General features: G+C 33.0%; 1 protein-coding gene across 1 annotated transcript; it reads right to left on the bottom strand.

The window, feature by feature from the left end:
• Positions 1-7,202: 7,202 nt before the first annotated feature.
• Positions 7,203-11,348, bottom strand: LOC101215871. Its single transcript, XM_004150275.3, has 8 exons — positions 11,005-11,348; positions 10,792-10,904; positions 9,686-9,735; positions 9,333-9,563; positions 9,060-9,212; positions 7,791-7,886; positions 7,645-7,665; positions 7,203-7,550 (listed from the first exon to the last, which is right to left on the bottom strand). Exons 1-8 carry the CDS (start codon positions 11,268-11,270, stop codon positions 7,383-7,385), a joined length of 1,098 nt encoding a protein of 365 aa, XP_004150323.1. The 5' UTR covers positions 11,271-11,348; the 3' UTR covers positions 7,203-7,382.
• Between the last annotated feature and the right edge of the window lie 2,098 nt (positions 11,349-13,446).

Here is a 13,446-nt window from a genome sequence, read left to right as displayed (position 1 = left end):
AAATTAAGCTAAGTACTAAATTATTACATAATTAATTTGGTCTAGTACATAACCACTCCTAAAAACTTCGAATCGGCTGAAAAACCAACAGAAACAGCTTGAACCGGCCCAAAAAACAAATTTATTGGGCTTGAACCGGCCCAATTAACCAAACAGGCCTAGGCGCACACAGGTCGGGCGCGCGGGCGCAGACGGGCGCACGGGTGCAGGCTGCTGGCGGGTCGCAAGGCGGGTTAAGGCCGGGTTTTTGGGTCTGTGACATTCTTTTCTTCATTTTTTCAATTCTCTCACCCGATTGAACCAATTACAGCCTAACTTCAACTCTAATGACTATTTTTCAAAAAAAAAATTACAAACACTTTGCAACAATAAAAATAAGCCATTAACAAGGCTAATTACAATAATTAGAACAAAAACACTTAATCTAGAGCCAAAATCATAATATATCCATTTTAGTTCAAACCAAAATTTATCCAATAAATATGAACGCACCACATGCAATTGGGTAAAATTGAAGCATGCTCTGATACCACATGATAGAACTAAGACATGCACAACGGAAAAAGAATCGAATTTCTACCCTAATTCTCATAATTAACACTTAATCTAGAGCCAAAAACAAAAACACTTAATCTAGAGCCAAAATCATAATATATCCCTTTTAGTTCAAACCAAAATTTATCCAATAAATATGAACCCACCACATGCAATTGGGTAAAATTGAAGCATGCTCCGATACCACATGATAGAACTAAGACATGCATAGTGGAAAAAGAATCGAATTTCTACCCTAATTGCCATAATTAACATGTAACCCTAAAACAATCAAATTAGGGTTTTAGGAAATATTACCTTTGAAGCTTTCAAAAAACTTCTATACCTCCTTACCAATTCAAACCGAGACCACCACTAGCACTCAACTACTATCCTCTAGACAAAGAATCGGGTTGTGGGACCCAATTTGGTGTAGAAAGTAATGGAGATAAAAGGGGATTGGAAGGTAGAAGGTTTTTTCCTTGGTTGAGATATTGGAGAATGATAAAAAAAAAAAAGCAAAAGTTTTTAACCATTTGAAAACACCCATATTTATAACTTAATTACATGCAAAAATGCATGTAATTAATTTGCCAAATCTCAACACCTAATGTTCCACTAACAATTAGTGGAACTTAGTGGGTTAGGTGTCTACATCTCATATAGCCACATATCCCACTAAGAGTTAGTGGGATTATCCAACAAAATGTTGGATTTTCCCACTAACTTAGTCCAAGGGTAAAATGGTCATCAAATATTTCAAGTCAAAAGTTAAACTTTGACTTTTCTAAGTCAAAAGTCAATATTTTGACTTTTTACCATTTGTCCCTCTTGACTAATTCCAACCTCCCAAACATGAATCCGCATTCATTTTTTCAAAATTCAAATCACATTTGAATATAAGGCCGGTCAAAGTTTGACTTTTCAAGGTCAAAGTTTGACTTTTCAAAGTCAAAAGTCAACATTTTGACTTTTTACAATTTTTGACCAATTCCATCAATTCTGAGCTTCTTAGTATGAATTTGCATTCATACTTATAGTATGTAAAACATAAAGCTCTATTTCTAATTAGAAGATCGACGACTATATCACTATATTTGTCGGTTTCTCTTTCTTCTCTCAATACGAACAATTCGACTTATTTCATCACACTGTTCTAAGTTTAATCCATATGAGCTAGCAGGGGAACCTAATGGACCTATAGATCATGAGCTCCAACGATTCAAGATTAATTAGCTAAACTGTTTTAGACCGAGTTAATCAACATTCATTAACTAACGGGTCATTCCACTAAAGTCCCGTAGTTGCACTCCCCTCATTATAGATATATTTGTGTCCATTTGATAAAACCATAATCAAAATATCATTTTACCCCCAAGATTACATCTTGCTCCTTAAGTCCTACTAATCCACTATTGAACAATTGGTTTAAGGTTCAACCTATAAACTTAATCGCTCTTAGGCCAATGAGAGGGTGGGGCCCCTTGTTCAAGACTTGGATTCAGTGCTTAAGAGAACAACCTATCTACTAACCCTAAAGCGGGTAGGAGTAAATTCCATCTTGTACCCTATGTTTCCAGCTATCCACCCGATCTTACCCCTGAAATGGGAGGCTTTTTGGGCCAATGCTGATGAGCTGCCCTCACCTATGCAAATCTGAGGATAATCTCGTGTGTGCAGGAGTTCATAGTAATTCAGGATTAAGATTAAGTTACCTAGGTCATCAATAATCGAGATAGTTAGTTTTAAACAGTAAATGGTGTTATAACGTAAAAAAAAGACTAATTCATGGTTCAGTCTTATGTAAACACTTTACATAGGATGCCCCCACTTTCATGTCTCTACATGAACGATTCAGAATCACCTCGTTTGTACTACAAAGTGGGCCGCATCCATAGTCTCTCTAAATAAGGCGCCCAACCTTTATTCATATACTATAGACTATTTAGGCTATATACTCGAACTTGATCCATGTTTATGTTTACACATAAAGTTTAAGTTTATTCAAAAATAGCCTTGGAACTTGATTTATTGGATTTAAGATTATAATATTAAATTTCTCAATAACAACTTTATTGAATAAAATATGATTACAAACTACGAGTTTTAGGACAAAAAATTCCAACATAAAATACCTTTTACTATTCCTCGTTAACATGTCATCAAATTTAAAAAAATTAGAATGAATTCATTCTAGAGGCTCCATTATCCTAGTTTTCAAATTCATGCAAAGATAACTTAGAAATAAGATTTAACCTACTCATATTGCTAATTAGTCTTTTATTAACATGACAAAAGTCTAGAATGCTAAATAATAAAAGTAGACAACATGTAAGTAGAAGATAATTTCTTATTCATTTCCAAATTTTACTTGAACATACCATCAGTAGCGTAACCTTTTTCCACAAATAAATTATTTTTGGTTAAGGTAAAGAGATATGATCCTATTGTTTAAGTGAAGCTGACTTTGTTGAGGAGATTTCCTAAGACCAGATTCTTTCGAATTTCAAGAGTATGCAAAACTTTCTTTAGCACAAGCGTCTTGCCAAATGTAAATTTCAGTTCACCTCTCCAATGCCGACCATTTTGGTTCTGTGGTGATCCTCTAGAAGGATATTCTTATCCTTAGTCTCATTATATTTTCTAAATAAGCTAAGGTCATGACAGACATGGCAAGATGCGCTAGTGTCTAACCACCAACCTTCAAACCCCCCAATCACATTAGCCTCAGTAATCATAGCTACTAAACCCTCTTCTACTAGGTTCAACCTGCGCAGCAAAACGAGTCCCATTTCTACAGCTTTTAACTAAATGTCTAAGTTTATTACAGTTATAACAAACAATTTGTATCGTACTCTTGTGTTTGTTAGGACCTCTTTTCATTTGGTTTCCTTTTAGATTCAGGTCAGATTTCAGAACTATAGTAGATTGCTTTCTAAGAATCACATTCACGTCTTCATTTTGATCATGTCTTATTGCCTCCTCCTCTATCCTTAAAGGCATGATCAAGCTCTCCAACGAAAATTCTTTCGTTTTGTGTCTTACAGAGTGTTTTTGAAATCCTTCCACAGTAGGGGTAGCCTGTCAATAATAACAACAACTTGAAATCGATCATCAAGTGGCATACCTTCGCTGATTATTTCATGTGTAATCTTCTATATCTCGTGTGATTGAGCCTCCATGGATCTCTCATCAGTCATTTGATAATGAAAGTATCTGCTTACCGCGTACTTCTTGGATTTAGCTTCTTCAGTGTCATATTTCTTTAGCGCTTAACATATTGTTGTAATAGTCATACAACTCATCGCTAAGTCCATTTAAGATTAAGTTCTTACATATGAAGTCAATCTCTGTCTACGTGGTAAGACTCTTAAGTTTCTCTTCCGTTAGATTGGATTCTTAGGCATTTTCCTATTCAGGGGTACAGGCGATAGCAACTTTCTTCAATGTTAGGAAGAAAAGCATTTTTTGCTTCCAATGCTTGAAATGTGAACCTTCAAAATGAAATGTGCAGTTGAGGTTGGAAGACATCACATCGCTCTGGAATGATCCAACCATCGTAGCAGAAAGAAAACGTCTTACAATTGTTGTTGCTAATTTCCTAGAAAGAGTAATGCGTTGAGAGCCTAAACGCCTAGACTGACTGCTTAGACAACACGCATGCTTCTTCTCATTGTATTGTGATCAGAATACCTAAGGATCGGCTCACATAAACTTGTCACATACCAATCAATTAACCTAATGATTAGCTTGCCTGGTAAAAAAGCCTCTTGTCAACATGCCTTTTGCAAAGTAGAAAGTAGTTAAGAAAGAAGGCTAAGTCGCGGATCTCACTTTCTTTAAGACGTTTCGCGGCTCTGCTACTTTTTACAAACAAATTTATGAGCACCATCGTCTCCAGGATAAAACAATTGTGTTCTTCAATCAGTTTTGCACTGGAAACTAATTGGAATCACAACACTCAAATAGACATTGTTTGCTCGAAAGTCTCACAAAGAAAGTTTTAAAGAAAACATTTCTTGTTTTTCCCATGTCTAAAATGAAGAAGTAGAAGTCTTTATTGTTAAAAATGGTAGACATGCGCAGCGAAAAAAAGGAACAAACTTTACTCTAATTGTAACTAAACAAAATTTAGTAATCAATATGCAAAATAACCTTAATATAAACAAATATGAGTTTAATAGAAAAACTTACATTTGAAGTTTTTCTTCTCTTGAATTCTCTTCACAAATTTGAAGTTGGGACGACCACTAAACTTTACCTACTATTCTCTGGATTTGGAACCGAGTTGTGGGACTCAAAATAGTAGAGAAAATAGAGAGAGATGATATATTTTGGAGGAACCTAACCTTTAGATCTTTTTGTTGAGAGTAAAAAATAAAAGAGTTCTTTGTTTTATTTTGTAATTCTCAATTACAAAGTTAATTTTTAATTTGAAATCAAAGAGTCATTTTACCTTTGCATAAAACATCTTTACAAGCCACTTGCATATCACATGCAAGTATGCAAGTCATAAGCTTCCAAAATCTCAACAAGTGTTATTATTTAAATTAGTCTAAGGGTAATATGATAATTTAATATTTAAATCAAATTCAAATTTTGATTTTTTTCAAGTCTAAAGTCAACATTTTGACTTTTTACCATTTTGTCCGTCTTTACTAATTTCGACCTTCCGAGCATGAATCCACATTCATTTCTAAAAAATTCAAATTACATTTAAATATAAAGTCGGTCAAAGTTTGACTTTTCAAAGTCAAAAGTCAACATTTTGACTTTTCACAACTTTGACCATTTTCATCAATTTCGAGCTTTCGAATATGAATCTATATTTATATTTTTAATATTTAAATCATATTTAAACATGAAGTTCTATCTTAAGCTTATAATCGGCGACTATATCAGATATATTCATTGGTTTATCTCTCTTTACCTAATTCGAACAATTTGAATTATTTCATCGTAATGTTCTAAGTTGATTCCTTGTGAGCTAGCAGGGGAACCTAATGGAACTATAGATCACAAGCTCCAATGATTCGAGATTAACTGGTTAAACTCTTTTAGACCGAGCGAATCAACCTTCGTTAACTAATGGGTCATTCCACTAAATAAACCATAATCTGCTATTTGTGTCTATCATGATACATATGACACAAATAATAGTTTATCTTAGTCTATCGCGATTCATCATAGCTAAATTGTCATATTTTATAAATATTTTGATATATTTAATAATAGCTCTAATATAATATTGTGACCCACAATGTTTTTCTAATTCAATCATAAAATCCAATAATTTTTTAGACAATAATCATTTTTTGTATCTCAGTCATGCTCAAGTTCATATTTTCTTATTATTATAGTTAATAGGGTGATCAATGAAAATGAGAGTTAGGTTTGGTTCGATATTAAGAAATGATTCGATTTTGTGGTTCGAATGGTCACCTTTGATTAGTTGTTGAGAGAGTAAAAGAAGTAAATTAACCATCTACACCTTCGTCATGAAACTCATAAAATTTGCTATTGTTTTTATCGTGAGAGATATTTGTAGTTTTTTTTTTTTATTTTGTGGAGCTATCTTATCATAAATTGAAGAGGAATGATAAAAGAATAGCAAATTTGACAAAATATTTATAACATATAGCAAAACTTTAGATTCTATCGACAACAAATATTTGATAGATGACATTTATATTAGAAGTCTATCTGTTTTTTTCATGGATAAAATTCAAAAATTTTGATATAGTTTGTAAATATTTTAGTTTATTTTACTTTGAAAATTTCACTCGATTTAAATTAAATGTCACTCGATTTAAATTAAATGTTAATAAAATCGATAAAAAAAATTAAACTTTACTTTGTTGGATGAAAAATCAAACCAAAACTACATAAAAAGGAGAAAAAAAGCATCAACAAATGCATCAAACAGTTTTAGTTGCGCATCCAATGCATCGAACACATTTGGTTTCTTCTCTTCCTAAAACCGTCATGTCTTTTCAATCGTAAAAACACAAACCACATAAATTGAAATTAATAGTTTAGTTTGGTTCCATTTTATTTAGAGTTTTGACAAGTTTAAGCTTGTCAAAATCCAACTGTGGACACCCTTATTAAAAAAGTGTTTTATTTAATATATTGGTTTCTTTCTTTCTTGTAAGGATTCTCATACTCAATCACAATCTTCATTAGTTCTAAATAATATAACACCTAACCGTTTCTTGTTTATTATCTCAAATAAATTAAATTGAAGAATGTTGATGGACTTCAAGCATATAAAAAAAGCTTATGCCAAGTTATTTTAGTTAGAAACATTTCAAGTTTGGTACTAACCCTAATCAAATTTCTTTTGTATTCTTTAATTAGAAAGTGAAAAAAATGGTGTGAACCGCTCAAAATATTTTAGCTAGTACTCTTGTAATTGGAATCAAGGAGGGTTTTGTTTGGTGTGAAATAATTTTTTACATAGTAAAATTTCTTTTTGGGGTGTTGTGGTTTTTTTTTTCTAAATTGGAAGTTTTCAACTTAAATTCTTGTATTTCTAATTTTATTGTTTTTTTTTTCCTTTTTTTTTTTTTTTTTAATTTCTCTGTTTTTTCCTGCTTATTTTCGTCAAGAGTGGGGGACGTTCCTTTCCAAAGAATTCCTTCACCATCCTTACTGAAAACCGATCATGTGATTAAACAACAATTCATAAATTAGGACTTGTCATATGAATCAGTCAAGCAGCAAGTAATCTGAATACCGAAGCCAATACTAAAATACAAACACCGGAATTCATTTCAAACTTGTACGATACAAAATTTTCTGATTTATTATTGTTAATAAATCAATGAAGTATTTCATACTCATCATCAAAATGGAACTGTTGCTGTTATAGTAACATGTCTTGGGTCAGTGAGTCTTGATGTCACATTCACAAACCCAATTTCTTTCATTTTTTCTTCCAAATCAGTAAGGTGATACTCATCTAAATGAGGTTCTGTGCTTTTTAATAAGGTGAAAAGTACAGGGGACAATTCCTGCAACATAATATCCAAATTCATCAAGATTTCATATACATTTTTAAGCTATTTTTTTCAGACTTGTAGATAATGAATGCATATCAAATCATACCTGAACAACCTTTGATTTGGACTGCACAAGACAAAATGCAATGTATTAGATTATCTATATGGCAACTGAGTTTTATACTTTTACCATTATTAAACACGTGCGTGTAGTAATCAATTAGACAAGACATAAATGAATAGACACCTTACCGCTTGGTCAGTGATTACAATCGTGCCACCGGGTCGAAGAAGCCGAAATGATTCCTTAATGATATTCACTATCGCTACGTGGGGACATTCATGGAGCTAAAATATCATAGACAAGAAATAATCATATGTTCAATGACAAAGCTCGACATTTTGACCGTTTTCTTAGAGCATGTTATCTTCCTAGATATTTCTTGGTATAAATTGCTAAATTAATCCTTTCACATACATACATCATAGACAAGAATCATGGAGGGTTACTACTAAGTAATATTTTACATAACTCAACAATATAGATCTAGTTTGACGGAAGTTTTGATCTTAATTTTCTCTTTCTAAAAATTAGGCTTGTCATCATTTACTTACCATGGTCTTCACCTCGCCTTACAAAATAATTGGATTTTTAGCCAAATTAAAAAATCAAGAACAATTTTTAAAAACTACATTTTTTAGACTTGGTTAGATAATCATTTTGCTTTTACTTTCTATCTTTTGAATTTCCCAAATCCCTTACAATGATTCACACTATTGTTTTTTTAATCAAGCTTGGTTCATTGGAAAAGTTAGATAACAAAACAAATGAACTTATAAGTTGAAATCGTGGTTGTTTATATACCCCTAATTTAGAAAATATCAAATAGGATTTTAGTTTCAAAAGGGGCATTTTTACTTTCTTTAAAGTGCTACACTTGCATATATATTGGGCCTTGAAATGAGTTAACTACCATGTGCTTGTAGTTTAATCCTAGTTTTAGCCAACCACTTTGGTCCCTAATATTCTTTTTATCCTAGTGTTACAAAGCAACTCAGGGATGTTTGATCCGTAATGGAATGGATTTGTAATGTAATATAATCAAAAACTCATGTTTAGGTTGAGTTTTTTGGACTCAATTTGTAATTTGAAACACATTCACTTCCAACAGTTTTCAATCTAACCTTTTTTTACATTGTTTTCACCTTTCGCAATCTCATTTTCACTCCATTTTCAATTACTCACATTTTTTAACACTCCTCTGATTCCTAGTAATTATGATTACATTCTAGCTCTCTAGACATCCTCTAACTTCTTCCAATCAAACCAATATCCTTTTTACCCTAGTGTTACAAAGTAACCAAGTTCTTCCAATCCTAATCTTTTCAAGACATAAACACTATAGATCACTTGAAACTTCACTCTATATAACTTCAAAATTGTAGCTGCAAAACACCTCATATTTTCTCTTCTACGGTTAAATTTCTTAGGACATTGTTTGATAAAAGAAGAATTCTTACCACATAAGAAATGGAAAGTAAGTCAAAAGATCTTGAAGGCAAGCCAGTATCTTCTCCATTTCCATGCAACCATCTTATTGCATTCCTTCTTGGAGCTTTCTTCTTGTCCATGTATTGAGCCACAGCAAGGAAGTAAGGAGACAAATCAAGTCCCTATAGCAAATGAATCAGACACAAAAAGTTAAAACAAAACTGAAGGTTAATTACCTATACAATCCTCAAAGAATTGAAGTGTTTTTATTAGGGAAGCTAAAGAAGATTAAATTTACTCACTGTTACTTTAGCTGTTGGAAACTCATCAGCCAGTTGCCTCGTACCAAAACCTATAGAACAACCAATGTCGAGAATGTCTAGAATAGGATTTCCTGAATACTTCAGATGATGCTCTTTAATCCTACGAAGCCAATTTCCAAATACAATTTCCTTTGCTTCATCCACTGAAGAAGCAGTCGGTACAGCTCGCATAATCATCGACATGGTTGCAGGCTGTACTTCTGCTGCCGCCTACAAGGGATACATACGATGGCTTACAAACATAGAAGGTATTTACTCATCATAATCAATTTTTCTTTCATATATGGAAGTCTGCCCACTTGCTGCTTAGATTCTGGGGAGTGAGTACTTACAAGCCATGAGAGATTACCATCGTCATATGCATGGAAAGGCTTTAGGTAATCTGTTAGACATAAGCAACATTCTGATTAATTACAGAACAAGCTTTTAGAAAACTTCCAATGCTAATAGTAAATTAAAAGGATTTGAAAAGATCCCATGATGCCAAGTATACAGTGTATTTTACCCCATCGTCACACCGATTAACGTCTTCAACACCTCTGTTTTGATAACCATTAAACTTTTTGTTTTTGGTTTTTGAAAATTAAGCTTATAAATAGTATTTCTATCAATAAGTTCCTCATTTTGTTATCCACTTGGTTGTTTGACAGAGTTTCTAACTAATGAATCTTAGTTTGTATGAGAAAGTTGGATAGAAACAAGTTGAGATGGTACTGGTGAATACAACAATGACAGGACACCCTATAATAATTCAAAAACCTATTATGTTTTGGAAGTATTGACTGGACCACCTTATGACACTGAACACAAAAGGGGATTCATTATAGGAAAGCTCAATATTAGGCAACTGATCCACCAATCAAACAAATCATTTATATAATAAGCAACTCGTTAAATTACCAGTCAATCCAAAAGCTTAAGCTAAAGCTCAAATTCACACTTGGAGGAAAATTAAATAAGTAGAACACATGAATGCAATAATACATCAAAGTGAAGAAATTAGATGTTGGAATAAATGGTATTTGACTCTTCTTTTAGAACTGCATCATTTTAATTCCACGAGTTGCGTTTTTAATAAATGAATGTGTCTTTTTCTTTAACTAACCAAATAGAAAGAGAGAAATAACTATTTGAATGATCACAAATCAGTCTATAAATATGTCTCTTCTTCTTTGGAACTTCGCTTTTTCAAGCAAAACTTTTCTCCCACCTAAAAGTGACTAAGTTTGGCATACTCCAAGAAGTAGAGTAGGAAGAATCTTGTGGAGGAGATATTGCTTCTCTAATAAAGGTACTATGTTTTATCTTGGAAAACTACTGCTCCTAAAATTAGTCACTGGACCGAAAAAAATTGTCATAAGAAGACAGATAGTGAATTTGTTGGGCTCAAATTTTCTCAAACGATGTTGCTAATTTTCTGGTTTTATGGGAAACTTACAATCAGGATAGACAATGGAGGGATTTTGAACACTGTCGAGCTCCTTATAAACGTCGGACTCCAAAATATCGGAAGTGAGTTTTCGCCATGAAATGTTCTTCTTCTCCGCTGTACTGCTCAAACCCACATACAAAAACTACGTTACAACTCACAAGCAAAACAAACTGCCAAAACCAAAATCAATTTCCCAAAAATAAGCATATAGGGGTAGACCTGATTAAAACTTGTCTGGCACCGAGCTTGAGAATGGAATAGAGTGGTTTGAAGGAAATGAGAGCACCGACAAGGCGAGACAAAGGGGTCTGTCCAGACCAATCGGGCCGCTCCAATCGGCCCTCTTCATACACCCCCAGTTCAGAGCTCGTCGATGCTTGAACTTTTATCGGACCCCTGTTGCTTCTACTTATTCTTCCTCTTCTCTGATGCCCGTTGCCGCCAGATATTAAAGCTAGCTGCTGGCTCGCTCCGCACAATGCCATTGATGAAGCTAAGTAACTGAATGCAACACTCTCACTTAACGCAAATTTGGAAGAAAGAAGAAGAATCGTGAAACATTCTAACATCCCGGCATCTCTCCGTATCTCCCGGTCAGATGAATCATCCTATTATATGATGACACGTGGATCTCACAAGATTGCTTTATCTCTTCCCTTGCCTTGTGCTATAGTTGATATTGATATGTACTCAAATAGTCCTCCACCCATTTTTTTCAACTTATTTCAATGTATATATATTTTTTTAAAAAAAAAATTGTTTTAGAAAAGATAGGAAGAATGTAGAAAATTTTAAAAGTTTTTGAAAATTGGAAAAAAAAGCTTGTTGACAAAATGTTAGGGGAGCCACTTATTACAGCGACCTTATTTTTTGTTTGTGTTTTTAGTAGTTAGTAGTTTTATACTAGGAGTTTATAACCCAGCAACCAAGTAAGCATGTTTCTTTAAGTACGTCAAACGACATACTTTCTTTGATTAACAAAGATACCCTTCATCAATTATACATGTAAACCCCGAATCTTAAAAAAATTTAAGTCCTTTGAAGTGATTGGAAAGGTTAAATGTCGAATGGAGTTAAAGTTTTTTTAAAAAAAGTGTCATGGTTACGGGAAAAGAGAAAATTTTTGGCTAAGTATCAAGGACTTAAGAGAAATGCATTTAGAGGTTAGTTGGAGGTGTCTAGGCGGCCAAAAGGAGGAAGAAAACCCCTAAATGAGTGTGATTAGGCATTTAGAACTTGTCTAGGAGGTCAATGCTTCTTGGTTGGGCATTCGGCGAGAAGAGAACATCTAAATGAGAGTCATACGCGGCCAAACTTGAGTATATGCTTGCCTAGGCGAGGAAAGCTTGTCCATAAAGGTTATTGAGCAGCGAAGGATGTCTCTAGGCATTTAGGTTGGACAGACAAAACCAAACACTACTACAAAAATAGGCTCTCTTAACGTTTTTAAACTGTCAAAAATCATTATTCTTGACGGTTTTAAAACTGTCCTTGAAGCCAGCGTCAAGAAAGCCAAAATCATTATTCTTGACGGTTTTAAAACCGTCCTTGAAGCCAGCGTCAAGAAAGCCAAAGTTCTTGACCGTTGATAAAAACGTCAAGAATATTGAACGTTGACGTTTTATAAACGTCAAGTATACAAATGTTATGACAGTTAAAAACCGTCAAGAGTATGAGTGTTTATGATAGTTTAAAACCGTCAAGAGTATAAGTGTTCATGACATTTAATAACCGTCAAGAAATTGATTGTTTATGATATTGAAAAATCGTCAAGGATACACTTGTTTATGACATTTAAAAACCATCAAGCATGTTTCAAATTATTTTTAAAAAAATTGTAATTCAATAATATTTTTGTTTCTATATCGTGCTCTCATACACTTGACGATTTTTAAATGTCTCAGAATAAAAAAGACTAGTTGCCATATTAGAGTTGTTCCTGTCATTACACATCATTTTCATCAACTGATTCTATTTTAACACAAAACTAGTACACATATAAATAAGAACTTTCATAGATAACATTTGTACAAAGAAACTAAGTGTAGGAAATCTATCGAAATTTTCCAAAGGGACAAATACAAGCAAAATATAAAATAAACGTTGGTAATATATTTTTACAAAGAAACTAAATACAACAAGGTATTGTCGTGAATAACAAAATTACAATAAGTCTTGTCACTAACCAAACATCTATCACTTGCTTCGTAGCTTCATCACTACAATAGATCGATCAGATAATAGCTTCAAACACACAAGGTCAGAGTCTGTAAAAATAAAAATATAAAATTAAGTACCAAGAAAATCTCCAACACTTGATGGTGAAATTATAAATGTTCATTAAAATATCAACTAAAAGGTTAAGTTCAAGAAGATAAATTTAGGGTACTATTTATTCTTTTCAACATATTCTAAACATATAACAGAGAAAAATTGACATAAAGAAATGGATACAGTATACTGACTAAAATAAAATAGCATGCAATGCTTGTGAAATAGTTGAAGCAGCCTAAAAAATCACCATCAAATCAGCAAACTTAAAAATCCAGATCAGTGGATAATTAAATGTTATGACTTAATCCATGTTTAACAACAAAACAATGCAACTATGAGATAATTTTTTTTTTCTAAACTCTGCAAGTGTCGTCACATATTAGGAAA

Source organism: Cucumis sativus, chromosome 6 (assembly GCF_000004075.3).
Source record: "Cucumis sativus cultivar 9930 chromosome 6, Cucumber_9930_V3, whole genome shotgun sequence".
NCBI classification, from domain to species: domain Eukaryota; kingdom Viridiplantae; phylum Streptophyta; class Magnoliopsida; order Cucurbitales; family Cucurbitaceae; genus Cucumis; species Cucumis sativus.
This window is presented reverse-complemented; position numbering and strand designations above follow the sequence as displayed.

What these genes read in the sequence shown, in the direction of transcription:
- LOC101215871 (XM_004150275.3), bottom strand. Translation starts at nt 11,270, where the DNA reads ATGGCATTGTGCGGAGCGAGCCAGCAGCTAGCTTTAATATCTGGCGGC. An exon ending in TTCCAACAGCTAAAGTAACA is followed by an intron (nt 9,213 to 9,332) that starts GTGAGTAAATTT and finishes CATTTGCTATAG; the next exon opens with GGACTTGATTTGTCTCCTTA. An exon ending in TACTTTCCATTTCTTATGTG is followed by an intron (nt 7,887 to 9,059) that starts GTAAGAATTCTT and finishes ATGATATTTTAG; the next exon opens with CTCCATGAATGTCCCCACGT.